Source organism: Pseudopipra pipra, chromosome 1, assembly GCF_036250125.1.
Source record: "Pseudopipra pipra isolate bDixPip1 chromosome 1, bDixPip1.hap1, whole genome shotgun sequence".
In the NCBI taxonomy this organism is placed as follows: domain Eukaryota; kingdom Metazoa; phylum Chordata; class Aves; order Passeriformes; family Pipridae; genus Pseudopipra; species Pseudopipra pipra.
Window position 1 is genome coordinate 101,141,385 of NC_087549.1, and position 25,407 is coordinate 101,166,791.

Genomic DNA, 25,407 nt, shown 5'->3' on the forward strand with positions numbered 1-25,407 from the left:
CAGAGATCATAGGACACTGCTGTCATGTCCTGGGTTCAAGCTGCAGTCAGCCGATCCAATGAGGATATATTTGATGAAGATGCAGATGAGATGTATCTGCTACAGAAGGAATGGAACAGCACCATGAAAAAAAGATTGAAGGTATTTCTATAAAAATTATTTAATAGTCTTTTTAGCCGTTTTAGATTTACTGAGACATACCTTGGATGATTTAAAGGGAAAAGTAAGAGTGGCTGCTTAAAAGTTATTGTGGCATAGTTTCTTCTAAATATCAGGAAAATGTAGCAGGAATTTAGGGAAACTCTTCTTAGTAGTCATCACAGCAAAGTACTGTTTTACCAAAAGACATTGGATCCCTGTGCATGAGCACATGCATTTGTAAAAGGCAGTGCTGAATTGTGATGCAAGCTATTTGCTTTGTATGTGTAGGTATACCCTAGTAAATGTAGGGCCAACACAGCTGAACAGTGCTAATAAAGAAATATGAGATGCTTGGGCATTTAAGTAGAGTTTATTCATCAGTCAGATTGTAAGATGTGAGGCTCCACATGCAACCACAATTGGGCATTGTGGTCTGTGTAGTTCTTTGGTTTATTTATTCTAGTGAAAACTGTATTTTATGAAAGTTGCTTTCCACAGCCCTTGCTCCCTGAAGTTCTACAGGGAACAAAATAAGTACATAAACAGGTTAGTTCAACAGATACATTATGATTCAGAGTGGGGTCAGTAGGGCTCATCTGCTCACTCACGAGTGAGGAGCATTTGGCTGAAGAACATGGAAAGAAGCTGTTGTGTAGGCTGTTCATGAAGAAGGTTATTACAGCAGAGCTGGTGTATTACTGTCCAAAGAAGTTTCCTGCATATGAGTCCCTTGAAAAGACTGGCTTTCTTAAGGGGCTGTTTAGTATTCTTACACAAATCCCTCTGATGTCTGTGAGTAGAAACTGCAAAATCATAAAGTGTTGTGGAAGTTAGAGTATGTTGGGCAAAAACCAAAAAACCACAAATATTTGTGTTCCTGACTGTTTTTCTTGCAAGGCCACCAGTTTTCTCATGAGCAAATGGGAGTTTTCACTCTTACAACTTGCAATTTTGGTGTGGAAAAAATTAAGAATTATTCTGTGCTATATCTTAATGTGATTAGAATATAAAGAAATTAATTTGCATTACAATCATTAACTGTTTCTTACAGAAAGCAGTCACAATGTTATGTGTACTTATATGTGACTCAGTCCATCACCATCTTTTTTTCTGGTATAACTATTGAATTGAGTGAGATCTAGCAAATAAAAGAGCAATGCTCAACAATTAGTTTTGGAAGAACAGGTAGATGGATTACAGACAGGAGAGTACTCTGCCAAGTACTACTTGGCAGCCTGTTTATTTTTTAGATAGAAAAAAGAAGTCTAGATGTGGTATTCTTAAATGAATTTTTCGTAAAGAACTTGGTCATCATAAAAGCAATCATGCTTTCTTGCAGATTTGTCTTATTTTTTTTATCTTTCTAAGAATACTTTCCCTATTTTTTGATCTTCTGGGGATACTTTTGAAAAAGAACTGGACCTTACAGTCAGTAAATCATAATGCACTGCAAAAAGCATGTTTTGGTTTGGCAATGGGTGTGTAGCTGTGAGGGATGTTCAAATCTAGAAGCTGTAATTTAAGAGATTGAATACATGTTTAAACTTTTTTTTTATTGTTATGCATTTGTCATAGGTCCAATTTGTCATCTTGTGAACAACCTGTTTCACTGCTCTTATTATAGGAAGGCTATAGGGATGGAGTTGAGGCTGGGAAAGAACTTGCACTCCAGAAAGGCTTTAATGAAGGTTACAGACACGGTGCCGAGCTGATGATTACATGTGGCCAGTTCAAAGGAACCCTGAAGTAGGTTACAAACTCCTTAAGGTCAAGTGCATGTGGAGAGTGTGTATGAAGGAACATGCATGCAACTTTTTGTTTGTTTTAATTTTAAAAAACAAGTGCATTGTAAAACTGCCCAAAGTGAGGAACCTGAGAATTCTCAGGTCTTGAATACAGGGAATTGCCTACCTGGCTGTAGAGTAATCATTCTTGAAAAACCTCCTTCAGTTGCTCTTCCAAAATTAACTGAATCTTCATCTTTAAGCTTAATACTTAGTTCTACTGCTTGAATTATCCATAAAATGTGAATGACACGTACACTTATATAGCATTGATATCTTGGCACATTGTTATCTGCCTTCGCCAATTGGAGGTCTGTGTAGATACATATAATCACTTTTGGTTTTGTTCACTTTTCAGTGCTCTCTTATCCTGGTGTCGTTTTAATGGACATGATTCTGCTTTAAGTAAGATAAATAATCTTCTTGATGTGGTTGGAAAGCATGAAGAAGATGTGCTTAAGTATCTGAATTCTACTGAAGAACAGCCACATCTTAGACATGTTTTAGACTCTGTTGAGGACATGGACCTTAATCACACAGCTTCAGCTGGGACAGAGCACAAGGAAGTTAAAGATGGAAAACAAGAGGATGGTGGCAGCTCTGGTGAAAACATTTGTAGAAATAATGGTAAGGCTGGTTCCTTGCAGTCCGAGTGCAGCAAGGCAAACCTCCGCACAGATCCTGAAAGGTCAACGCTTGCTTGGGTTAAAAAGCAGACTGTTTGGCTGGTAGAGCAACTGGGCTTATCATTGGATATACTCCATCATGTTCAGCAACTGAAACATTAGTTTTTCTGTCTCATGGTACTTAAAATTATCTCAACTAGTTTTGCTTCTCACTTTGTGCACCATGTACAGGCAATGCATGACTTTGTTTTAGGAAAATCTGATCTTGATACTTGCCAGTAAAACTAATTTTTGAAAATCTTCACTATGCTTTTGGCTCCTGGCAAAACCCCTCACTTTTAATCTTAAGGTAACATTGACAGAAAGGGGCAATGACACCTAAAGCTCTCCAGAGAGTTACTAAACATGTTTCTGTTCTGCATCAGAAGCTCTCATTTCACCGTCGCCTTCTCTTGGCAGGAATTTGGAAATAAAGCGGGTCCATTAAATAGCCCTTCTAAATTGGTTCCCTCTGCTATCTAAAGAATAAATGCCTAGTGCTATGGACAAGCAACTCTTGCAGAATAAGCTGCTGTTGATGATATGCTAAATATATGCAAAATAGAACAGGATTTGCTGCTGATTCCTAGAGTGCTGTGACTCTCTAGTCATTATATAAAATACAGGAATTTTTCACCTTTTGTCAAATTCTTCCTCTTATCTTTTGTAACCACTATACAGTGCGTTTTCACAGTTCAAAACTATTTTTCCTCCTTGTACAATTCTATTTATTTTGTTTTGCTGAAAATACACTATTTTTGTCAAATTCAGAATTACTGACACTTCCACGTTTTACTCTTAGACTCTTACCCTGTCAGACCACACTAAACATGCTTCCAGTCTAATGAACACCCTTGTGTTATTTTGGTATTTCTTTTGCCAGTCCCTCAAACCTGAACTCTTTCCCACATTCCCATAATGTTTTTCTCAAACTCTTCAAGAAAGCCAGGCTTATTCACCACCTCTTAGAAACACATCAGCCAACACATGCATATTGCTGACCACTTTGTATTTCTGTGCCAGCATTCTATATTTGACTCATTTTCTTATTGCTTGTCTTAACTGTAGCTGTAAACTGCTCTGTTCAGGAAGTTTTTTCTTGGTGAATGCCTCTCTCTATTTTACACTAATTAAACTGTTTTATAGTAAGTTAAGAGTTTGCTTATTTTAAGTTGCTTGTAACCCTCCTTCAGATCTGAGACAAAGCAAGTCTAGACAGAGACAAACTAAAATTTTGAACAGTCAACTTGACTATACTTGCAGAAAAAAAAACAATCCAAAAAACCCCCACAAAACACTTTCATACTTTGAGGCCAGAAAAAAACTAAGGCAAAAATTACTTGATTTTCAGAACCTGAGTTTACAGCTTTCTTACTAAAGACACTGTTATCCTGTCACAGAGGTGGTAGAGCATAAGTTTGGTTGCCATTCAGTACCTCTTCTGCTTTAGTGTTAAACAAAACTGCAGGTAAGAGTGTTACTGAACCTGTTTCTGAAATAGTGGACAAATAGGGCTGTCTGCATTAATTATGTCTGTACAAAATTATTCAAGTAACTTTTTCTCCATTTATTTAGCATAATGTTGACGTGGCTAAACATTACTTTTCTACAAGTGCATGTGTGTGTTATAGACTGTATCATGTATGTTAAACAGAGATTTCTTCCATATTGTGGTAGAATAAAGGTTACTAGAGTAGTGTTAGACTTTCCAAATTTGAATGTTTAAAAAGGGTATTACTTCTACATATTTAGTAGTTTGCAAAGAGGAAACACCTTTCACAAATACTAAGTAGACTTTCTTTTTGCTTATCAAAGAATAGATTTTATTTGTCTATCATAACAGCTTCTACACTAGCTATGGAATTAATTTTCCTCCACTCTGCACAAAGTTTCTGTTCTCGATGAGAGGTTACTTTTTTCCATGTTATCACCCACAGTTTCCAGTTTGGCTGTGGAGAGATTTTCTTCTGTGCTGTCTGTAATACTTGGCTTATTTGTCACTACCAAATCATGCTGACCAGCCACAGAAGGGCTTTCTTTGAGACTATCAGAATCTGTAATTTGCTCAGATGGCGGTTCATGTGGTTGTTTTGTGTCTACATCCATATCTTGTGTTTTGCTATCAGCTTTCACCTTGGCAGCATTCCTGAAAATAGCTCTCATGACAACTGGGACTGACATGCAGCTGAAGAAGGAAATGACACATTAGTCACTAATGCAGACTGCATCCATTCTTTAAAGTACTTCTGTTTTTTAAACTGTGGCTGACACCAGAATGAAAAACAGCTCTACCTTTTTGCATCTTTTTGCCTCATAAAACCAGGTGTTACACTGTAACCACAATATAAACTACATGTGCTGCCCCAGAAACAAATACAGTGCTGGATCTTTGAACTTAGTGGTGCAAATTGAAAGAGTGGGAGGGTTTGGTCAGAAAAAAAGTCATAAGGGTGCTTCTGATGAAAACCTAAACTAATAATGTTGAAATATATTCATTCTTGCTGAGTTTTGTAACTTTCATGTTTTGTATAAGACAGGTAGAAAGCATATCTTTTCTAAAACACTGTTTTTTCCCCACTCTTAACATGATTCCAATTAAATACTACCTAGTTTAAAGTTGGGTTCAAAATCCAGCCTACATTGATCTTGTTGTTATCAAACAGATAATAGTAGTATGCATACTTATGGCACTTTTTTCTGAAAAGAAGCACTGTTTGCTATTAGGTAGATGTGTAAAAAGACCTTTCCATGCTGTTCTAAGTTATACTGGTCATGAGACTGTCATCAGCTACTGTCTTCAGAAAAGCATATTTACAAAAGAGAAAAGCATAAACGATAAAACTCTTCATTCAAAAGTCTTTCCTTGCTCCCATGTGCTTTCTACTAGAAACACTTCATTGCTATTAATGTTTAATATTTTTGAAAGAGATACTTAAGACATTGAAGTAACTTATTCCTACTACTGTATTACAACCTTTTCCTTGAGTAAAGTTTTCCAGTTGCTGAGTGTATGGCATTATGAACACGCATGGTATTTCCATTAAATGGACACCTGATGTTCATTCCAACTGTTATGAAATAAAACTACTTACCTCTTCACAGCTCTTGCTATGAAATCATCACTACAACTTAGAGCTGGATCTTGAGGATTTAACTGAAGGTGACAGTGGACTTCTCTGGAGGTTATAACATCAATCATCACTAAGAAGGAACAGAACAAAAAATGCTTGTTTTGAAATAATTACAAACATTGAAAACCATCCTTTTATTTTGATGCTTGAAGAGACGTAAGACTGAAGTCAGTGGACAGGGGTTTGCAGCAACACAGTTGCATGACATGCTTTTTCCTAATACATTTAAATCACAAATAGAAGCTACCATTTATTAATTAAATGCAGGCCAAGACAAAACAGGATTTGAATATTTTCATTTGCTTTCTGTTTTATTCTGGGTTCAGAATACCTTTTAGTAAGCTGTTTATACACAGGTGCAACTCTGTTTTTCATGGCCTGCACACCATTGAGAGTGGCCCTTAGAATGTACTTGTTACTGAGAAGCATAGTGCAAGAGCCTAGATAGAACCAAGTCCCTTGCCAGCTGAGTAAAGAGGACAGTATCAATTATTCCACATACCACAGGCTAAATTCTCTTTCACAGGATGAAGGAAAAAGACACAAAAGCTGGTGTTCCTGTGTGGTACCACTTCAAAGTAAAGCAGTTCTGAATCATCTAGAAATAAAATTACTGTTTAGTGATATCCACCCATTGAATCTGGACTCTTTTTGGCTGAAACATATGCCAGAATTTAAAAAATACTGATGCAGTAGAATCTAATTATTCATTACTTTGACAGCTTAGTTTATGCTTATAGATGTGTCAGGCCTAGGAGATAGTAAAAAAAAAAAAAAAAAGAAAAAATGCAATACAGTGTTAAGAATTTTTTTATCATTTACAATACTTCACAAGTAATGACAGTTTTGGCAAGGGAGCAGAAAAATCTGTTAACACCCAGCTTAGAACCTACTTTCTCTCTAATACTCTGCCATCACTTCCAACCACACAATTTACCTTCATTTATATGCTTGTCAGAGACACAGCTGCTAATAAGAGTGTTATATGCCACTTGATGTCGAAGAATCTCTATTACACCAGGCACACACTTTGGATGGCTAAATGGGATTTTACTGACCAAGGCTCCTGCTAAATCTGATTTTTCTGAGCCTTTGTTTATGAAGTAACAGTGCTTTGGGCAATCTGGAAGAGACTAAGCAACAAATATGGTGATATTTCAAGCACTGAAAACAGGAAAGTAAAGTCTGATGTTAACAGGGAACTACAAAATCTGACAACAATAATAATTTTGAAATATACATTTCTTACATGTCCATCATATCTCTGCATTTCAGTAGAAATATAATGCTTAGATAAGGCAGCTAAATGAGATCCACTGTCCCTCCCAAACACATTCAAATTAGGTGAATATACCTAGAGCCAAGTGGTCAGGAGTTCAAGTACCATCAATCCTTCCAACTATTTTTAAGAGCCCTGTAGGCTGTAGAAATGTTAGAGAAAATAGAAAATATTCTATAACAGTTGGAATAACAATAATAATAAACACTAAATAATAATAATAATAAACACTGTTATATTCTACAACAATAGAAACAGAAATGTGATAGAATATGTTCTATCAACCAAGATTTACTCTCACAATAATACCATAGTAGTGCTGTTTGACAGTTGCACAAAAAGGATAGCAGTTTTGCCTGAAATCTCTTTCGAACATTATATGTTGTTCCTCCCTCCATCACTACTACCTTCTTTGGAGAAGCATGTTTTGCTGGAATATCTCCTCATGATTCATTGGTAGAGGAGGAAGTGATAGTAAGAAAAATTTGTCACCTGTCCACATTGACAGTGATTCTGTGACAAAGTTAGAAATGCAATATTGTGTTATCTACTTCAAGATGCCAAATGAGACCTATCACCTTAAGAACAGGGCAGGGCTGTTAATTAGCAGGATCTACATTAAGAAAAACTGAAGAGCAGAATAAAAGAGCTTTTCCTTGTGTGTTCGTGGAGCAAAAGGATTTCCCCTACACTTATTTCAAGGTTAGAGTGCAATTTTGTAATTTATTCTAGAAATAAAATATTTAAACTCAGAAGTAAAACAATCTCCCAGCAAGTACTAATATTTTAGGGAATTTCTGAAAAGTTAAAGGGCCTTTTATGTGTATCTAATAGAAGTGAAAGATTAATTTCATCTTACCAGTTTTACAGATAAGAGCTTTGCCAAACATTACTTTAGCATAGTGTAAACTTACTACAACCTTCTGTACTACCACCTCAAAGTCCAAGAACTAAGTAGGTAATGGGCTCTGCTAACACTGCTAGGGGAACAGAAAAAAAGTACCCTCTTCTTTTGTTGCCATGATCTGCAAAATTAATGTTACCTAGCAAACAAAAAAGTACATCTTTGAAGATTGTCTTGTAGTTGCCCTGTATGTAAGTCTGGCAGAAGGCATCTCAGCTACCATTTTCTATTCTAAAATTTTTACATTTAATGCAGCCTAATTGACTATTTTTAATAATGGAGTTATTAAAAGGGAAGCCTTCTTCAGTTAAACAACCTTGTCTCTAGACAGCAATTGACATCGCTGGTTTAACACTTTATAGTTTTCTTCCTGCCAATCCCTTTAAAAGAAATCAGTATTCTCAGTGCTATCTATTTAAGAAATCTCATTTGTTAAAACAGTGTGACATACAGCATGATAAAGACCTTCAAAAATCTAGGTAAGTACCTTCTTGGGACTTGCTTCTCACACCAGCCAATAAGTTTCTTTCTTTTTAAGGCATTAATGATAAAGTTCTGAGCAATTTTTAGAAGAATAAATATTTAGGTTACACACAAATCAGTGTGACTTCAGGAGCCAAGCACACAGTGTTTCATTAACAAGGATGAGAAACTCACTTACTTGAAAGGATCTAATATTGTTTCATAATTACTTGAACTATTTCCTAAAGAGCACTTAAATACTCTTGGGTGCTGGTAAGTCTACATTGCTTGTTTATGGGGAAATATAATTCAGTATACATATTTTGCACAACAGCACAGTGTGTGTCAAATGCCCACTATACTCACCACGAAGAAACAAGATTCATTTGTAGACACCTCTTCACTGCATTTGTCTTTTAGAGCAGACCAAACAATTAGCTCATACAGCGGAGCTAGTTTCAAGCCAGAAATCTGAATTCCTGAAACCAGGTGATTTTTTTATTATCAATTAGGTTATGACTGTAGGTTATGAAAGCTAATATTAAAAACAGAAGCAATGTTTTGAAAAGACAAAACCATTGATCTCTTTTCTTTTTCCCCTTTTTTTGCTATTGGGAATTTGAGGTAGAGTGTTTTAACAGCTTTGTCTGTAATTGTCATGTCTTTCCTAGAACTTTTGCGCTTTGCACTGGTTGCTAAAATGTTACACTTCAGCTGATAAGACAGACTGTGTTCTGCCCCAAAACCAACTTTTTCCTCTTGCAACATTAACACTGGGAAATAAAAAGCAAATAAGCAACGCACAGAAATACTTAGTCTTAAAAAACAATTATAACATGCCTGTGAGCCTGTGTATATCTTCAATACTGGATGAGGACATAGGAACAGGCTGATGAAACTTCAGCACAAAAAGGGCTGGCAAATCCATGCTGAGTTCATCAGTCAGTTGCAAAAAAGCAGGGTTGCTGGGAAAAAAAATTGTCATAATGAAAGTTTTTCTACAGAAATTGCCATACCAAGAACTCTTAGTGCAAGGCCACTATCGGGTCCCTAGCAGTTTATTATATTCCAGACTTCTGACTTGAGAAAAGTTTTGCTTTATAAATGCAACTTTAACATATTAAAACATGCTTAATGTGAAAACTGGCAGAAAGAAAAAATGAGACACCTGAAACTGAGTGATGTTTGCTATAAATCATTCCAAAGTGTTTTATTTTGGAAAGTTACTTCAGACATTCCAGCCAGCCAGCACTGAGGTAGAGAGAAATAAGGTATCAATACCCACAGTGGGACAACAAACTATTTTGTATATTTTAGGTGTATAGTATCTTTCAATATATGCTTTCTTTGCTCTGAAACTATGAAGGAGTTGATTGCTGAATACTAGGAAGTTAGGTAATATTGTTCCAGTGGCTTGCTCTGGCTTCAAAATCCACAGTTCAATGCAACCGACACAGTTAAATATGAACACAATACCTTTAAAGTCCATTTGGGAAAACTGTAGAAACCACAGATTATAGAGGGTTTAGCTATGGAACATAATGCAATCAATAAAACAGAGCTGCCTGTTTTAGCAGAGGCTAAATCTAAATTATGCTGAAGTTAGCGCCGATGACTTGTAAATCCATTTCTGTACTGAGAAAAGTCCAGAGCCTCACCTGTCCTCTCCAGATTGAGGATCTACAATTAGTGGAGAAAGAGGAAGTTTGTGGAGCATATTAGTGCCTTCAATAGTTACAACTGTTTTTGTTCCACAAACCTGGGAACCTGAGGGAGAAAGAGAATTGCATTATTTTCCTCTTTTCAGTGTAGATTAATCCTATGCAAGCAAAACATGCAAGGTCCTTGAAGGTCAGGTCCAACTGACAGCCACAGTGATGCAGGCAGAGAGAAGTCTGTGGTCTGCACAGACCCTACCCAAAAAGCCAGAGTTGCCCAAAGATGACAGCAGCAATAGCTTCTTTTGAGACACACTATGAAACAGATCAAAAACATCACTGGTTATTTTTCATGCTGAATTAGGCAGTTTTTTGTGTGATATCACTAAATTTGAGTCAATATCCAAGAAATGGAAAGTAGTTTCCTGATGGACACTAAAATTGTGCTAAAATGCATCTCATAAATAGTTCTACTAAATTAGAATTTTATTTCTTAGTTTCATTAATTAACATTAATGAAACAGGTAGCACTGAAAAACTTATCAGTTATTTCTGCTTTTCTAGCTTTACCAGGATTTAGTTCTGCTTCCAAAATTTGATAGGGAGAAATGTAAAATTCAATGTTCATAGGAGTTCCTGAGGAATAAAAAAAGAAAAATAATGTTTACTACAAAGGTCAGAGGAAATACGTTAAATACCTTGAAACAAAGGTGAAAAAAACCAACAGTGTAGATGGACAGAGGGGATTCCTCGTAAGAGTACATCTCTAATTACAATTTATGTTCAAATCACAGGATTTTCTTAGCATATAAGAGCTAAATCTTCTGTGTATAAATCATCAGATATCTTTGAAATCATCAGATTAAGTTAATTTCTCTTGCACAATAGCCTGTTGTTCAGCCTTAAAAATATTAGCTGAACTTCCAGCTTTCAGTGAATACTCCAAAATAAAAGGGAAAGTTGCAGTACTTGCATAAGGGACATTCACATAAGGGACACAAACTGTACAATAGGATAGTGGCAACATGTATTAGAAGTACTTTTCTGAACACATTAATGGTTAAAGCTCACTTCTGACAGTGCAGATGAGCCAAAAAACTTATCAACTGGCTATATTTGCCTTTTAGGCAACCAGAGCATTCTCTCAGTTACTGCTGCTGTCATCTCATGGTTACTCTAAACTGTGGTTTCCCACCTAACCTCAGAATATTGCTGGCTTTGCTTTTAGGCTGCTGCAAAGTCAATGTTGCAGCAGCTGATAAACCACCTGGCCTCCTTGTATTTTCTCCTTCTGTATGTCAGTACGTTATCTGAGAATACAGGCACAATAAGTCCCTACAGCAGGTTTTATTTACAATAGTGGATCTTTCCTGTAAAACAAAGATCAACTTGGTAGGGTTTTTTAATTACAATCCTTTGAATTCAGAAAAGGGAAAAGAGGGAGAAAAAGAAAAAAAATCACCTCCGGTTCTTGGCACCAGGTGTCCTACTTTTCCATGAAGTATTTCAGTAACTCTGTTTACATCCTGTGTTCTAGTTCAAAACACATCTTGATTAGTGTTTCCTGAGTTACAGAGCTAGCTAGGCTAACGTAAACCATAATTTGTATTCTTAATCAAAGGGAGATGATGCTTTCTTGCAAGTGGATTGTGTCTCCATTTGTTATGACATCTTCCAAACACCATCATTCCAATCATACATTACTTCTAGGACTTGGGCTTCCAGTTCCAACCCTGTATCTGAGCTGTTTCATGTTGCACTTTGATGTACTATTTATCAGAAATGAAGGGGGTCAAAAGTGTTAGCGGTAATTGGTTAAGCAAAGAATGAGGAGATAACCTGGATAAACTAAAACAGAACCAGTCTCTAACCTCACGTGTTCATATAGCTGAATACGTACAGCCACACATTTAAATAGCTGTGTACTAAAGCTCTGCACTGCAAATGGGACAAACAATCTACTTAACTCATAAATAATACTTACTGAGATCAGTGACCAGCAAGGATACAGTATATTAGTTCACAGTGTTATTATGCTTCATAAGGGAACACTGTGCAAAAATAAACCAAGAGTGTGTTTCAAGAAGGCTATACCTGCCAAGAGTACTTAATAGGCAAAATATCAGAAAAGATACTTCAAAAATCCAGAAGGAAAACAGTGCCCTCAATTCTGATTTTCTGAAAAGAATGAAAAACCTTGTACAATTACAAGGCTTTAGAAAAATCTGTTCCCCATCCACTGTAATCCTATTCTTTAAAAGGAGAAATGAGAAAAGGAAGGAGGGCATCCACAACTCCTGATCTAAAACCTGAGCACAAATTGAGATACCTAAACAGCAGGACCCCAAAAGGTATATTTTACTTCTGCCACAGGGCAATCTAAACATGACAGCTGACTTTCAGATTCACTGTTTGCTCCCAGTGGGTGGTCACATGCACACACACCCAAGCTCTGCAACCAACCAGTTTCCCAGAAAGTCTTAGATAAAGCACAGGAGTTCAGTAGATCTTGTTTGGCATGCCTGGTGTTGACAAACTGCAGAAAGGCTTCAAGCTTTCCAGTGGGAGAAAACTCATTAGCATTCCATATCATTCTATATAATTAGATCGGTTAACTTGTTCTTTAGTGTTCTTTAGTTCTTTAGTAGGTGGAGGGACAAAGACAGACTTTAAGTTACCTGTCCAGAAGAGACATTGAGTAAAGGTCTTTTTCAAGGGCCTGCAAAGCAAGATATCCCTTAGCTTTCATTTCACTGGGAGAGAGAGAAGACAATTTATTATTTTTGTAAGTAAACAAATGCAAGGCTATTGATTTTAAAAGTTTTTCAAGTAAAAACTAGCTGCAACCTGTTTCCTGGAATTTGATACATATTTGACAGGTCTTCTAAAATCTTTCCAAAGGCATCATAGTTCTTCATCCTAACAAAAAGAAATAATTGCTATTACACTACTAAATGAGATGGAAAATAACTCTTTTATATGCAACTTGCTAGAAAAAGCATGATTTCAGAGGTGCTTCCTCCTTATCAGATCTGGCAAGTAGCAGTACTGCTTTTCAATTTTCTTAGAAAATACCAGGAAATGTGAATCCTTGTTTTTGTTGCAAGAAGCATTGTGATTATAGCTGAAACTGCCACTGAAACAGGCTCTACTAAAAGCAATAAACGTACATGAGACAAAATTTGACAGCTCATCAGTTGCAAAACACTTTTCTTGATGTTCCAATAAAGCTTGTCATTCCCTTAATGCCACATGTATACATTGTTCTATTCATCAAAATACCAAGTATTGTATTAATGCTGCACTTCGCAGAACCTTGTGAGAGATGCCCTCAATATAATTGATAAAAATAATACCAAAAAACAGAATGGGACAACTGGCTTGGTTTATGAAGGAATGGTTCAGACTGCTCAAAACCCAGAATTCCCACAGATATCACAGACTAGCTCTGCTAGTCTGGAGCTCTGCTCAGACTAAGCCACCAGGTATTAACTCACCTGCTTCAGTAGATTTTACTGAGTTTTACAGGTCTTAGTAGATTCTCTGGTGCTGCAGTCATGCCAACAGCTGTACTCAAGAAGACCTGTGTAGATGTAGCTACAACGTGGATCACCAGAGACAAAAAAAGCCTGCCTGGACTTTCATATTGGAACAAATCCTTTCAAAACAGGAACCTAAACAAGTCACTCAGCTCTTGCATGACTCTGCATTAGCTGGCTGGTTCATCATGATTTCATAGTTACTTTGAGACTCATAGGAAACATTACACATAAAACAAGCTGCCTTGCAAACAAATAAAATACTACACCAAAAGGTGTAGAAGGTATACTTGTGCTTTTTGACAAATCCTAACAAAACCAGGAGGGCAGACAAGTAGTACCCACAGTACCATTGGTAATGATATTTGCTCATAGCCAAACTTCCAGCAGTTAACATCACTGGAAGTCAAAAATCTAGGAAAATGTAAGTTAAAGCTTTAAGACATAGCTGTTGATACCCATTAAGCTAATATAACTTAATTTCTGAGGAAAGAGAAGGCTGGGAAAACTGATAATGCATAATAGGTCCACTTAGAAGAGAGATGAAACACTCAAGGTCAATGATATTCTTTCTCTCTCTACCTTCCTTATCAACTATTCTGCCAAGGTATTTACAGAAGAATCCAATTTCTTAAATATACTTATTATTAGTAAAACCTGGAACCGTGATCATACTGGCTAGAGAATTTCTAAATAGATGTTTAAAGTGGTGGCCTGACCTGGAACAGCAACTATTCAGACAGAACAAAACATGGTAATAATGATAAAAGAATGTATATATAGTGCCCTACTACCACATGAGAAAATTCAAGTAACATGTTCTTCTATGCATTCGCAAACAAACTCGGGCCATGTAATACCAGCTTGCTTTCATTGCTGTGACAGAAACCTGATGGACATGTAATTTGAAACATTTGCATAAGGACAATACAAAGACTATTTAGTATTTGATGGAAGGAGAAAGGGAAAAGTAATATCTAGTTTGGATCTGTCAATCTGCCAGTTCTGAATTGTCATCATCAGTCCATTACCAAAACTATGGGTTCAATTATAAGTTCTATAATTCTTGCAATCAACACAAATGCCAGTATTCAAAGGCTGTGTTCAACTGGCAACTAGAGCCAATGCATTGGGGAGTACTCTTTATCCTTTCTCCATTGAAACAGATGCATTTTAGCTGTTTTCAGTGGAGTGACTTGAGAAATAAGTAATGCCTGGAGTATATTTTCAAAATTAATGTTGCTACAGTGTTAGCCTTGAATTTACAAATCGGAAGCAGGTAATAACAGATACAATGACCACCAACTTCCAATATGGAGCACTGGAAGCAGCTGCCCACTTAAATGGAATCCAAAAAGGTGTCAGTTCTGTCATTTTCTGGATTCATATTTTTGGTTCCTGATTCTCTTTTTATTTTTTCTCTTCAGTTTTTACAGTGAAACCATTCGAGCCTCAGGTATTCCTTTCTATTCAAAAGAGATCCTGCACATGATTGTTTACCTTAGAAGCTGCACCAAGTCATCACAAACCTACAGGAATAAGAGAGGAATTTCATCATTCTTGCCATCCTTTGTGAAGCATCTCTTAAAAGCATTTAATTGGTAATGATAAACTTGTTCCCCATTACTTTTAAGTAGCTCAATGGTTAGCTTAAAAAAACCCCAACACACAAAAACCAGACTAACAGTACAATAGTTAAAACATAATATTACTCTAATAATTGGAAGAACAAAGGCTCTGTGAAAGAAGATAAAATTAATAGAAATAGTTTGTTGGTAAATCTCTTTCTAAGAAAAAAAAACAAATGCATCTTAGCCAGCCCAGTTTTTCTTTTATTGGCTGTTACAGTGCTAGAATTCTCTGGGTATGCATTTCCATCCAGCACTGTGCTGGTTAAACAGAACAATCTGAAATTCCTGGGCTGACTGCAACTAAAAATAAAGGACAAAGTTAACTTCAAAGTAATGTAATAATTTGGATATTTACTGATAAAAAACAGACTTTATAATCCCTGTGCCCCCCAACAGCTTGTTATATCTTTGATCTGAAGGATTGTCTATAACACTTAACAACTGAGGAACATGCTATGTGAACTTCAGGGTGATATTCTGTGAATAACGGAAATTTTGCAAGAAAAACGTCCCCAATAGTAGGAATACACAGACTCTTAAAGAAGGCAAAACCAGAATAGCTCCAAGACATCCACTGAGATTATATATTTCCTTAGTAGGAAAATACTTAAAACACCTGTTATTTACTGTACACTGGTAACACTGAGGAATGAGAATACAAATATTTAGGTGGGATACCACAAAATTTTTGGAAGGTGGGCACATCAGCTGACTTTAACCATAATATTTAGCACTAGAGTATTTAGTATTTGTAACCGAGTTCTAAGTCTAGGCGAGAGATTCAGATGCCTAAAGAAGTACTTAGTGTCATGTACAGGCTTGCAGGTGTGACAAGACCAAAAGGAAGCCAAAGCCTTTCTGACATGGTAGCTGGAGGCTAGGTGAGAGACTACAAGGAGATGAGAGACAGAAAATTCATTTTACCACAGGAGCTTCTCCAAAGTGAGCCAACTTTACGTCCATCAGATTTCCATCCTTCTCCAGCTGAACTTCTAAATAAAACATCATTGATGTTATGTAGCAGGCAGTCCCACTGGGACTAACATGAACATTAAGTCTGAGGAGAGGAAAAAGAGAAAAAGGAAAAGAAAAAAAAGCTTGTATATCTACAAATTCTGTCACATGAAGAAAGGAAATGGGGATAGTTCACTTGATCGTGGGAAGAGACACCAGGGATGCTTCAAAAATAACTCTTCCTTAGCTCAGTTTCTGAAAACTACCCAACCAGGCAATATATTTGTGCTCTGCTCTTTGCATTATCCTGTTGATCTGCTGAAAACTATTAAGCTCAGTCTGCAGCTTTGGGACCTAGGCATTCCTGTCCTCTCTTCACCCAACAACCTCCTCCACAAAGGGCTAAACAAAATAGGCAGTTATGCCAGTTCCAAGCAATACACTTCATTAGAACACCAATTCAAAAATAATATTGTTGACAAGCCATCCAGATGGTATTCCTCACTGGACTTGAGGCCATGCTTGCTCATTTGTATTTATTCATAAACAAACTTACCCTTTTTGTCTGGATAAAGATTCCAATGCATTCATCACAGAAAACATAGATTTAGCTGCAAAAACCAGAAATACAATTTAATCAGACTGCAGTGAGCAAGAAGTAGAATCAGTTTTATCCTGCTTTAAATGGTATGATTTAGGTAATGAGAAAATAGCGTTGCATGAATGACTTGTTATTAATGACAACTATTACTCTTGGATTAATAAGTGCTGTGCTGGGTAGAGATTATTCTCAGTATTTAAGAACAGCTATCACCTGAAAGTTTAGCCCAAAAATGAGTCACAAGTCCCTTGTCTCATATCCACCTCTGTGTTTGTACATTTGACCCCTTTGTGCAGAATATCAGCAACAGAAAAGGATGGGGAGATTCCACAGAACGCTAAAAATACACTTTGAGTTATCCAACAGCTCATTACCATGTAATGTCCTCTCTATCTTCTCCATGCAAGAAAGCAATGGACTGTCTGGAGCATGGCTGACAGGCCTTCGCAGTGGGTTATCCTAGCACATTTGTGAAAACAAGAGACAGACTCCTTAAAATACTAGCTAAGAGACACAGCACGGATTCTCAGTACTACACAACACTGGTTATTTGTTTTTGTCAAACAGAGGTTTACCTATGATTGTAGTCATCTCTAAAGAGGCAGCACTGAATGGATTTGTGAAAACATTATTGTGTAGTAATTACATACCAGATGCCTTTGGAGCAGGGAGCAGCCTTCCATTCCCTTTTCTTTTGAGCCGATCACAAGACATGTTAGCTAATTTCATTGTGATGCTAGAGATAAACTAAGAAAATACTTGTTTGTGTTTTCATTTTAGAAGGAATATGCCTGAGCGAATAGAAGAGATCATTAAGTGCCACAGGTGTACTTGGTTAGAGTATAGTGAAAGTTTCAGCTGAAGATAGGCACTTAAGTAGCAAGCAAACTCTCCCAGCTTCTCTTCAAGCTCTTGTCTGAAAACTTCTCATACTTCACACTTCAATTCACAGAGAACATTCACTGCTGAAGAATTTTCACTATGTTCAAATTCAGGACACTGTTTTCAGAGCAAGGCTTGAGTTAAGCATTAATAAAAAGAAGCATGGAAACTGATGAGACTTTTTATACTAAGCTCACAGCAGTTGTGCTAATCTGCTTTTTACAAATACGATTCTTTAATTAGCTACTGGAAGGGCAGGAAACCTGGAGTGACTTAAGGTACGTTACAACAGGAGAAAGTCTAGATAGCAGGTTTCAGACTAGTTCCTAAAAAACAGTATTTTCTCCCAGTCCTATGGGCAATAAATTGTCTTTACATACCATGAATATGGTTATGAGAATGAATGGAAAATAACCTAAAGTATTAGACAATCAGCACTAACTCCTGAATAGTTAAAATAATGCAAGAAGCAACCCCTAAAGTGTTAGAATTAGTAAGGAAAATTTTTGTATTCATCGTTGTAAGAAAAATCAGGAGCCAGGCTATACTAGGCACCAGGTTTTTGATGGGGTTTTCTTTCGCTTATTTTTGGGTTGAATTTTTTGTTTGGTTGGCTTTGCTTGGGTTTTTTTTAAAGTCAAGCAGTTTTTTAACTACCTTGACAACCTGCTCTTACACCACATATCCTTCTCACCTAACCTGTGATTCTTACCATGCAAAAATAAACAAGTCTCAGCGTTTCAGTCCATGGCCTTTGTTGGTATTTTAAACACAACTGCTCCATTAAAGCATTTGTAGAAATAGCTGTCACAACACCTGAAAAACATGTCAAAATTCTCTAAATATAATGGCATGTATTTATATTGGCATCTAGAAATGTAGGAGGAAGAAAAATATAAAACCTTGCTAAGGTCATAGATGTTATGCTTCAAAGGAGGAGGTAGAAAAAAAATCTTTTGTTGAATTCTGCACACAAATATCTAATTTATATAAGACTTTTGACAGAAAATGGGTAGGGGAGATTTTGTATGGGCAAGTATTCTCAATATTAAATACAGATATGCAGCCCTATCTTCAGCTTGTTAAACAATTAGACTTTCTTTACCTATGCACAATTTCATATGTGTATTCTTAATAAATACCAAGGCCCTGCCTTGGATTTGAGACATCCAGATTTATACACCCACCTCGAGCTCATTGTAATTAGAGATAATTTTTTTATGATGAGGGTGTTGAGATATTAGAACAGGTTGCCCAGAGAGGTAGTGGATGCCCCATCTCTGCAAACATTCAAGGCCAGGTTGGACGGGGCTCTGAACAACCTGATGTAGTTGAAGATGTCCTTGCTCACTGCAGGGAGGTTAGAGGAGATGGCCTTTAAAGGTCCCTTCAAACGCAAACCACCCCATGATTTTGCAGAGGATAATCTCAATGCAGAGGTGCAATGTGTTTTTTTTTTCATTGGGACAGAATGAGAATGGGGCCAGGAGAAAGAATGTTTTCAGTCCATCACCTGTCTCCTTATAAATATTCTTTCTGGCCTTACACAGAATCCAGAGGTACAAAGAAAGTTTTTGCTGAGATGTGGTACTTCCATAACCATTAATTCCATCAGGAATAAACCTGGAGTGAATTTCCTAATACACCTGAGACAGGTAGGAAAACTCCAAAATTATTAACAAGAAATTGAGTCCCTGCAGCCTGCCACCCACTCTGCTCTGCCCCACAGAACCAGAAGAAATATTACAAAGGGCTTCTTTGACCTAGCAGGCACAAAAGCTGCAAAGAATTGTCCCTTGGAGCACTGCATGGGGAATGTCTACACCATTTGCATACACGAAGGAGGGATAGTGATCAGGCCACCCCAACCAGCTGGAGAAAGGGGAAGCAACAGACCCCCACTAACTCTTGCAAGCACCTTTACTTAGTAACATGCCCCCACTAATGTTCCTACTCACCCATACATTCATGCTGACAGGAAAACTGCAACCCACCCTGTATCTCCATTCACACTAAGAAATCAAGGCTCCTACTTGTAGCACCTGCACTACAGCACTCCAGGTGTGCAGAAGGCTTGCTGTCTCAAAAAAATAGTCCTCAGGTGTTAGTGTTTGAACCTGAGGCTAGATAAGCACAGCAACATCAACTCTGCTACTTTTTAGAAGGCATACCCTGTCAGCCATTCTCTTCCACATCTGTCTGAGGAGATGGCATAATGTCTGTCCCCATCTTTTCAGAAGGTGTAGTATTCTCAGAAAGAGACAGAGTTTAACTGGCTGAGAAAGGCAGGGGGAGGTATAATAGCAACAGTCACTCAGCAAAATAGGCAAGCACTCCACATGGAAGCCTTTAGTCTAGCTCAGAGGTGGAAGGAGTTTAAAAAAAAAACACGTAATATAGCTATCTCTAATAGAGATAGCTATTCTATTTCACAGAATCACAGAATATGCTAAGTTGGAAGGGTCCCACAAGGATCACTGAGTCCAACTCCCAGCCCTGCACAGGACCATCTCCAAAGTCACACCATGTGCCGGAGAGTATTGTGCAAACACTTCTTGAACTCTGTCAGGCTTGATGCTGTGACCACTTCCCTAGGGAGCCTGTTCCAGTGCCCAACCACCTTCTAGGTGAAGAACCTTTTTCTACTATCCAACCTAAACCTCCCCTGAGACAAGTCTGGGCCATTCTCTCATGTTTTGTTACTGATCACCACAGAGAAGAGATCAGTGCCTGCCCCTCCTCTTCCCCTCATGAGGAAGTTGTAGACTGCAATGAGGTCTCCCCTCAGTCTCCTCCAGGTTGAACAGACCAAGTGACCTCAGCCACTCCTCATACAGCTTCCCCTCAAGGCTCTTCACCATCTTTGTTGCCCTCCTTTGGACCCTCTCTAGTAGCTTAATATCTTTCCTATATTGTGGCACCCAAAACTGCACACAATATTCAAGGTGAGGCCACCCCAGCTCAGAGTAGAGCAGGACAATCCCCTCCCTTGCCTGGCTGGTGATGCTTTGCCTGATGCCCCCCAGGACATGGTTGGCCCTCCTGGCTGCCAGGGCACTGCTGACTCATATTCAACTTGCCATCAACCAGGACCCCCAGGTCCCTTTCTGTGGCACTGCTTCCCCAGTCTGTCTGTACATCCAGGGTTGCCCCATCCCAGGTGGAGAATCCAGCACTTTCCCTTGCTTAACTTCATACGGTTAGTGATTGCCCAGCCCTCTAACGATATTTCTATACTGCTTATTGCCATTTAATATACTCGAAAAAACTATTTTTATTGTCTCCCACATTTCTGGGCAGCTTCAACTCCAGCTGAGCTTTGGCTGCATGAATCTTCTCCCTACAGCAGCAACATCTCTGAATATATATTTGTGTATCCTTTTGTGGCCACCTCATGTTGCTAGTCTGCTTCTACATAGGAATCAGTCCACAATGGCAGTGGGAGGTTCAAGATTTAATCCTGGACCTTTGTATAGGCAGTAGCTTGAAATGTGTTCACTGGGGAATGCCAGGTCTACAGCAAGAAGAGCATGTCTCCTGCATAAACCCTGGGTGGCAGTGTTTCAGGATACCTTTCAGCATACTTTCTGTTATCAGCTGTCACCAGTCATGTGGCACTGCCTGAAATAGTCTCATATCACATAAAAGAGGTGATTTTGGATTTGTATGTAGGAACCTGAGTAGAAACTAAACAGTTCATTAGCCTCACCAAGATTACAGAAAAAAATAACCATGGGCCTAGGAATTCCAGGAGAAGTATAAGATAGGTGACAAAAAGTGGTATTTGTCTCCAGACAAGTGTCGAGCACGCTACTTAGGGAAAGTCAGTGCAGATGAAAGAGTTAAATATGTTTGCATTGCAGCTTTACAAATGTGATCAAGTAAATTAATGATGTAATTCCACACTTGTGGTAGATCACACTTCCCTAAAATTATTGGCTTGGTTTATACTATTAAATATTCATTATTTTTAAACCTGACATTAGCAGTGACTATAGGTATAATCATGAGCTTTACCTGTGACTTGGTGCATGCATTTTAAAACATGTTTTCAGCATTTCTAGGGAGGCATTTTAGCTTAGGTTTGCTTGACCAATGTATTGAAATGTTTTCTGCTGAGCAAGAACATGTGCTATCCCTCATGTAAAACAAGTAGGTTACCTCAGTCCAGATCATGTGAATGGGTATGTGCCCATAAGACACACCACAACTTGGTAGTGCTTAATATTTTTGTGGTATTTTTCATAAATGTTTGCCCAGATCCAGAGCTCCTTGGAGTCTCTGTGATCTTGATACTGACTCCAGTGGTTTGATCACATCCTGAACAAGCAGAAAAGTAATCTATTTGCTGACTCTCTTGAAGAGAACACCTCCAAAAATAATGGAAGGAAACATTCCACTGCTTACCTTGTCTGCATAATAGCTGTTCTGCAAATAAACAGAGAACTTGAAGTTTAATTAGTCACAGTCCAGCATGGCTGATAAGCCTAAAATACACTTTTATTTTTAAACACGAAAAAGCCTTTTCCATTGTGCTCAAATGTATGTATTTAGGTAAATAAATTTGCATCATTTTTCCAGGATAGGGACAGTACCAGATTTTTATACAAGACAAATATTCCAAGACAAATAGTAGCCTTCACACTTACATAAAATTGTAGCATTGGCTAAAATTGCACATGAGAAACAGCAGCTTAAGGATTGTCAGAAAGTTCCTTGGAATGAGGTGTTGTTCCAGTATTCAGAACCGTCATATCAAATTACTCAAGAGGAGAGTGAAGAATGATGAATAATTAAAAATGTTCTAATTATAACTTCTCAGGCATATTAAATACACAGATGTTTAGCTGGGTCAGTTTATAGGAAAAAAAAAAAAGGCAACTGGTCAAGCATTATCATCAGTATGGAAGATAATCAGAATTACCACATGAATCCTGAATGCCCACTGCTCTAGATTACTCTCTCTCTGACTGTTCATCAAAAACTGTTCCTGAAAGAATCTTTCATGTGCACAGTGACTAAATAAGTTGTCCCCAGAGAAAATCTTCTCTTGCTCTCAAATAATTGCTGGTTATCTTACCCCTTTTAAAGGGTAAAACTGGTATGCTTCTTCAGGCACCTTTCGAGAAATTAATTATTACTACTTGGCATAATGTGTCATGGTTTTCTGCATCTTGCTAAATTCCTGACTCGAATATGCTTCACAGTGCATGTCCTGCAAACATTGTGATTCATACACAAATAGCATTTTGTAATTTCATAGTTCTAACATTTCTGATGATTTTTTTCATTTCATAGAATGGTAATTTGTTTTTCTTAGAAAGAATCAACATATTTTCCACTCATATTCTTGCATGAATTCAAGTAAACTATTTGTTTCAGTGAAGATACTCTAGATTTATTACAGAACAAGAGAAAGCTTTGCTTACTGTTAATACATCTTAATCATAGCAGTTTGGAAAATACTCCAAGTATTCCATAATCAGTGCAACATCGGTATATTTTTTTGTTTCTGGTTTCTTTTGGTGGTCTGGGAGTTGCTTTTTTCTATTAATCTTATATCTAGCCTTGATTTTTTTTTTTCATCTGAAGAATAAAAATCAAAATAAATCACCAGCAGTATATCTTCACTGGCCTGCTTCCAGTGGTTTCTTGGAATTGCATCTTTCCAGAAGCCCTCAGCTGAACTGCTGACCAGAGAAAACAGCAGCTACATAACAGCCCATAGTAAGCCTAAATACAGAACTTGGGCCTGGAGCAGTGAAAACCAGTGGTTCCAGTTAGAACGGCAGGATGTGTCGCTGTGATTATGAGATCAGAGGTAAAATTGTGTTCTTTCACAAAGTGTCATGGGATTTTAGAGTGATCAGCAGTGACAGGGCATGTAACGAACACAAATCAGTGTTTACCAAAAATTATGAGCATTCAAACAATTCCTTTATCTATCCTAGGTGCTCTTCTGTCTAAGGCAGGATAAAACCAGTGCTGCTTAACTTTTATGACCCATAGCCTAGTCTGATATGGTCTGTAGTTTAAGACTTTACAACCCATAAATACTACAATATGTTCCATCATCTTTCCTTCACTCTCTACATCATCTCCACAGTTATGAAGTGTGAATATTTAGTTCCTGAGAGTAACATCAGAATGTTGGTGACTGTATTTTATTTCACTACAGCCATATAGACTGAGACCATTTTATTTTATGACTTACTGAATAGCACTTTGGCACTGTAGTCTGAGGCACTTAACACTGGCAGGCTTTGACTGTTTCCTACTCCTTCACTGAAAGTGATTAAGATCCTTCAAAGCCAAAAGCTGTTTAGACAAACAAAAAAAATAGGTCCATAGCAAATGACTATGGACGCAGAAACACATTAACACTGACAGGGCATATCTCTTCCTCAGCACAGAGTCAAGATATGGCTAACATGTGATTTCTGCTTGACATTAGCATTATAATTTCCAAGTTGTTCTTGTTTAAGTCTTTTCCCAAAGGCACTAGAACCACACAACCATGACTTAAATAACCTCATGAATGAACATGTGAGGGCTGGCTTCACAAGCACACATTTTCATTTACAAGATTTCACAGGACACCAGAACTGGTATTCATAACTGAACATTTCTCATCTTTCTAAGACTCATTTTTACAACTAAAATCAGGTGTTGTAGTATCATAATGTTCTTTACTGACATCAGTCAGCTGAAATCAATGGAACCCATCACTTAAGGGCTGCAACAGCTCTCCTTCAAGATAGAGATAAAGTGAATGCAGCTGATACATAATCTGCACAAAATGGCAGAATTAGTAATGCCCCTACTGTGTTGAAGATCCACATCGAAAATGTTATTGTTAGAAGACGGGAGGTGGAGGAGGAGGGGAGGAGAATGGGAGCTTAAGGTTAGTTGAGGAGCTGAAAATAATGAGTACTGAGGTGGTCACTGAGGTAGAGAAGAGGTGTAATAGAGAAACAGAATAATGTGTTTAAAGGAGCTTTCCGACAGTATGTCTTAAAACTAACCACACAGGAGCCAGCTTAATTATCTTGCTTTTCTAGATTGGGCTACAGAGAAATGGGGAGAGGAATGGACTCCTGAAGCACTGGCCACAGAACTAGAAACCAAACTGCAATTTACCCGAGTTTGCTCTAGCACATCCCCATCAGAAGTAAGAAGGAAACCTTCAGTGAAAGAAAGAGTTGGGGAAAGGGACTAGAAAATCACAATAGGTAAGACTGTAAAAAGACATGGAAAGAGCATGAAGTAAGTACGAAACGATATAAAGTATGAAAAATGGGAGCAATAAGAAAGGAAGGATACGGAAAGCAGAAAATACATAAAAAGATTAAATAATTATATAGACAACACTAAGATTAGAAAAATATTTTTACCTTTTTTTGTTATTTTCATAACAGAAAAGAGAAATGAATTTAGATCTACTCTGAGCTATTTTAAAAAGATTTTGGTTTGGAGGTGATTGTTAGGCTTAAGTATTCTGACTGAATATATATCAGGATATGGATTATATAACATGCAGACTAAAAAAAGAAACAGCACTCAGTGGCACATACTGATTTCAGTAAAATAGTATGTGGGAAGGGCACATTTTTCAGGAAAGGCAATACCACAAAGGAGCTCAATCCCAATAAATGCCAGTTAAAGATGTTACACAAGTGCCATGTAGACAGGTATTCTACATGAAGTAATTTTACATTGTTCTATATTGAAGCTAATTAAACTATGAAGACTTGTTGTAAATACACATTCTATTAT

At 37.5% G+C, this 25,407-nt stretch overlaps 2 protein-coding genes across 15 annotated transcripts in view; one reads left to right on the forward strand and one right to left on the reverse strand.

Moving 5' to 3' along the window:
- Positions 1–25,407, reverse strand: part of LOC135420491 (mediator of RNA polymerase II transcription subunit 1-like) — a 33,704-nt gene that overhangs the window by 1,700 nt on the left and 6,597 nt on the right. Inside the window, exons 2-17 of one of the 12 annotated variants that reach the window (XM_064668121.1) lie at positions 18,344–18,447; positions 17,124–17,208; positions 16,705–16,759; positions 16,119–16,251; positions 15,064–15,092; positions 12,872–12,943; positions 12,703–12,777; positions 11,487–11,557; positions 10,595–10,660; positions 10,025–10,133; positions 9,207–9,331; positions 8,733–8,845; positions 6,659–6,854; positions 6,224–6,319; positions 5,683–5,791; positions 1–657 (exon numbers count right to left, since the gene is read on the reverse strand). In XM_064668121.1, the coding sequence (XP_064524191.1) occupies positions 618–657; positions 5,683–5,791; positions 6,224–6,319; positions 6,659–6,854; positions 8,733–8,845; positions 9,207–9,331; positions 10,025–10,133; positions 10,595–10,660; positions 11,487–11,557; positions 12,703–12,777; positions 12,872–12,943; positions 15,064–15,092; positions 16,119–16,251; positions 16,705–16,759; positions 17,124–17,208; positions 18,344–18,447 (1,478 nt within the window). In that variant the 3' untranslated portion in view covers positions 1–617. Of the gene's footprint in view, positions 658–688; positions 945–4,021; positions 4,776–5,682; positions 5,792–6,223; positions 6,320–6,658; positions 6,855–8,732; positions 8,846–9,206; positions 9,332–10,024; positions 10,134–10,594; positions 10,661–11,486; positions 11,558–12,702; positions 12,778–12,871; positions 12,944–15,063; positions 15,093–16,118; positions 16,252–16,704; positions 16,760–17,123; positions 17,209–18,343; positions 18,448–25,407 lie in introns of those variants that run through there. The other 11 variants (XM_064668130.1, XM_064668074.1, XM_064668053.1 and 8 more) reach the window with 11 other exon arrangements.
- On the forward strand, positions 18–24,850 carry YAE1 (YAE1 maturation factor of ABCE1). Of its 3 annotated transcripts, none has more exons than XM_064668152.1 (4): positions 18–141; positions 1,766–1,887; positions 2,284–2,552; positions 24,693–24,850. In XM_064668152.1, the coding sequence occupies exons 1-4, from the start codon at positions 25–27 to the stop codon at positions 24,848–24,850; spliced, it is 666 nt and encodes a 221-aa protein (XP_064524222.1). In that variant the 5' UTR covers positions 18–24. The 3 variants fall into 3 exon arrangements, with proteins under 3 accessions (XP_064524222.1, XP_064524233.1, XP_064524213.1); XM_064668163.1 differs by lacking the exon at positions 24,693–24,850 and adding an exon at positions 14,991–15,168; XM_064668143.1 differs by lacking the exon at positions 24,693–24,850 and having other exon boundaries at positions 2,284–3,739.

Bases quoted from the DNA above. Each gene is read 5' to 3' on its own strand.
- YAE1 (XM_064668143.1), top strand. From the start codon at position 25: ATGTCCTGGGTTCAAGCTGCAGTCAGCCGATCCAATGAGGATATATTT. The intron at 142-1,765 runs GTATTTCTATAA...CTCTTATTATAG, and splicing joins CCATGAAAAAAAGATTGAAG to GAAGGCTATAGGGATGGAGT. The intron at 1,888-2,283 runs GTAGGTTACAAA...TTCACTTTTCAG, and splicing joins CAGTTCAAAGGAACCCTGAA to TGCTCTCTTATCCTGGTGTC.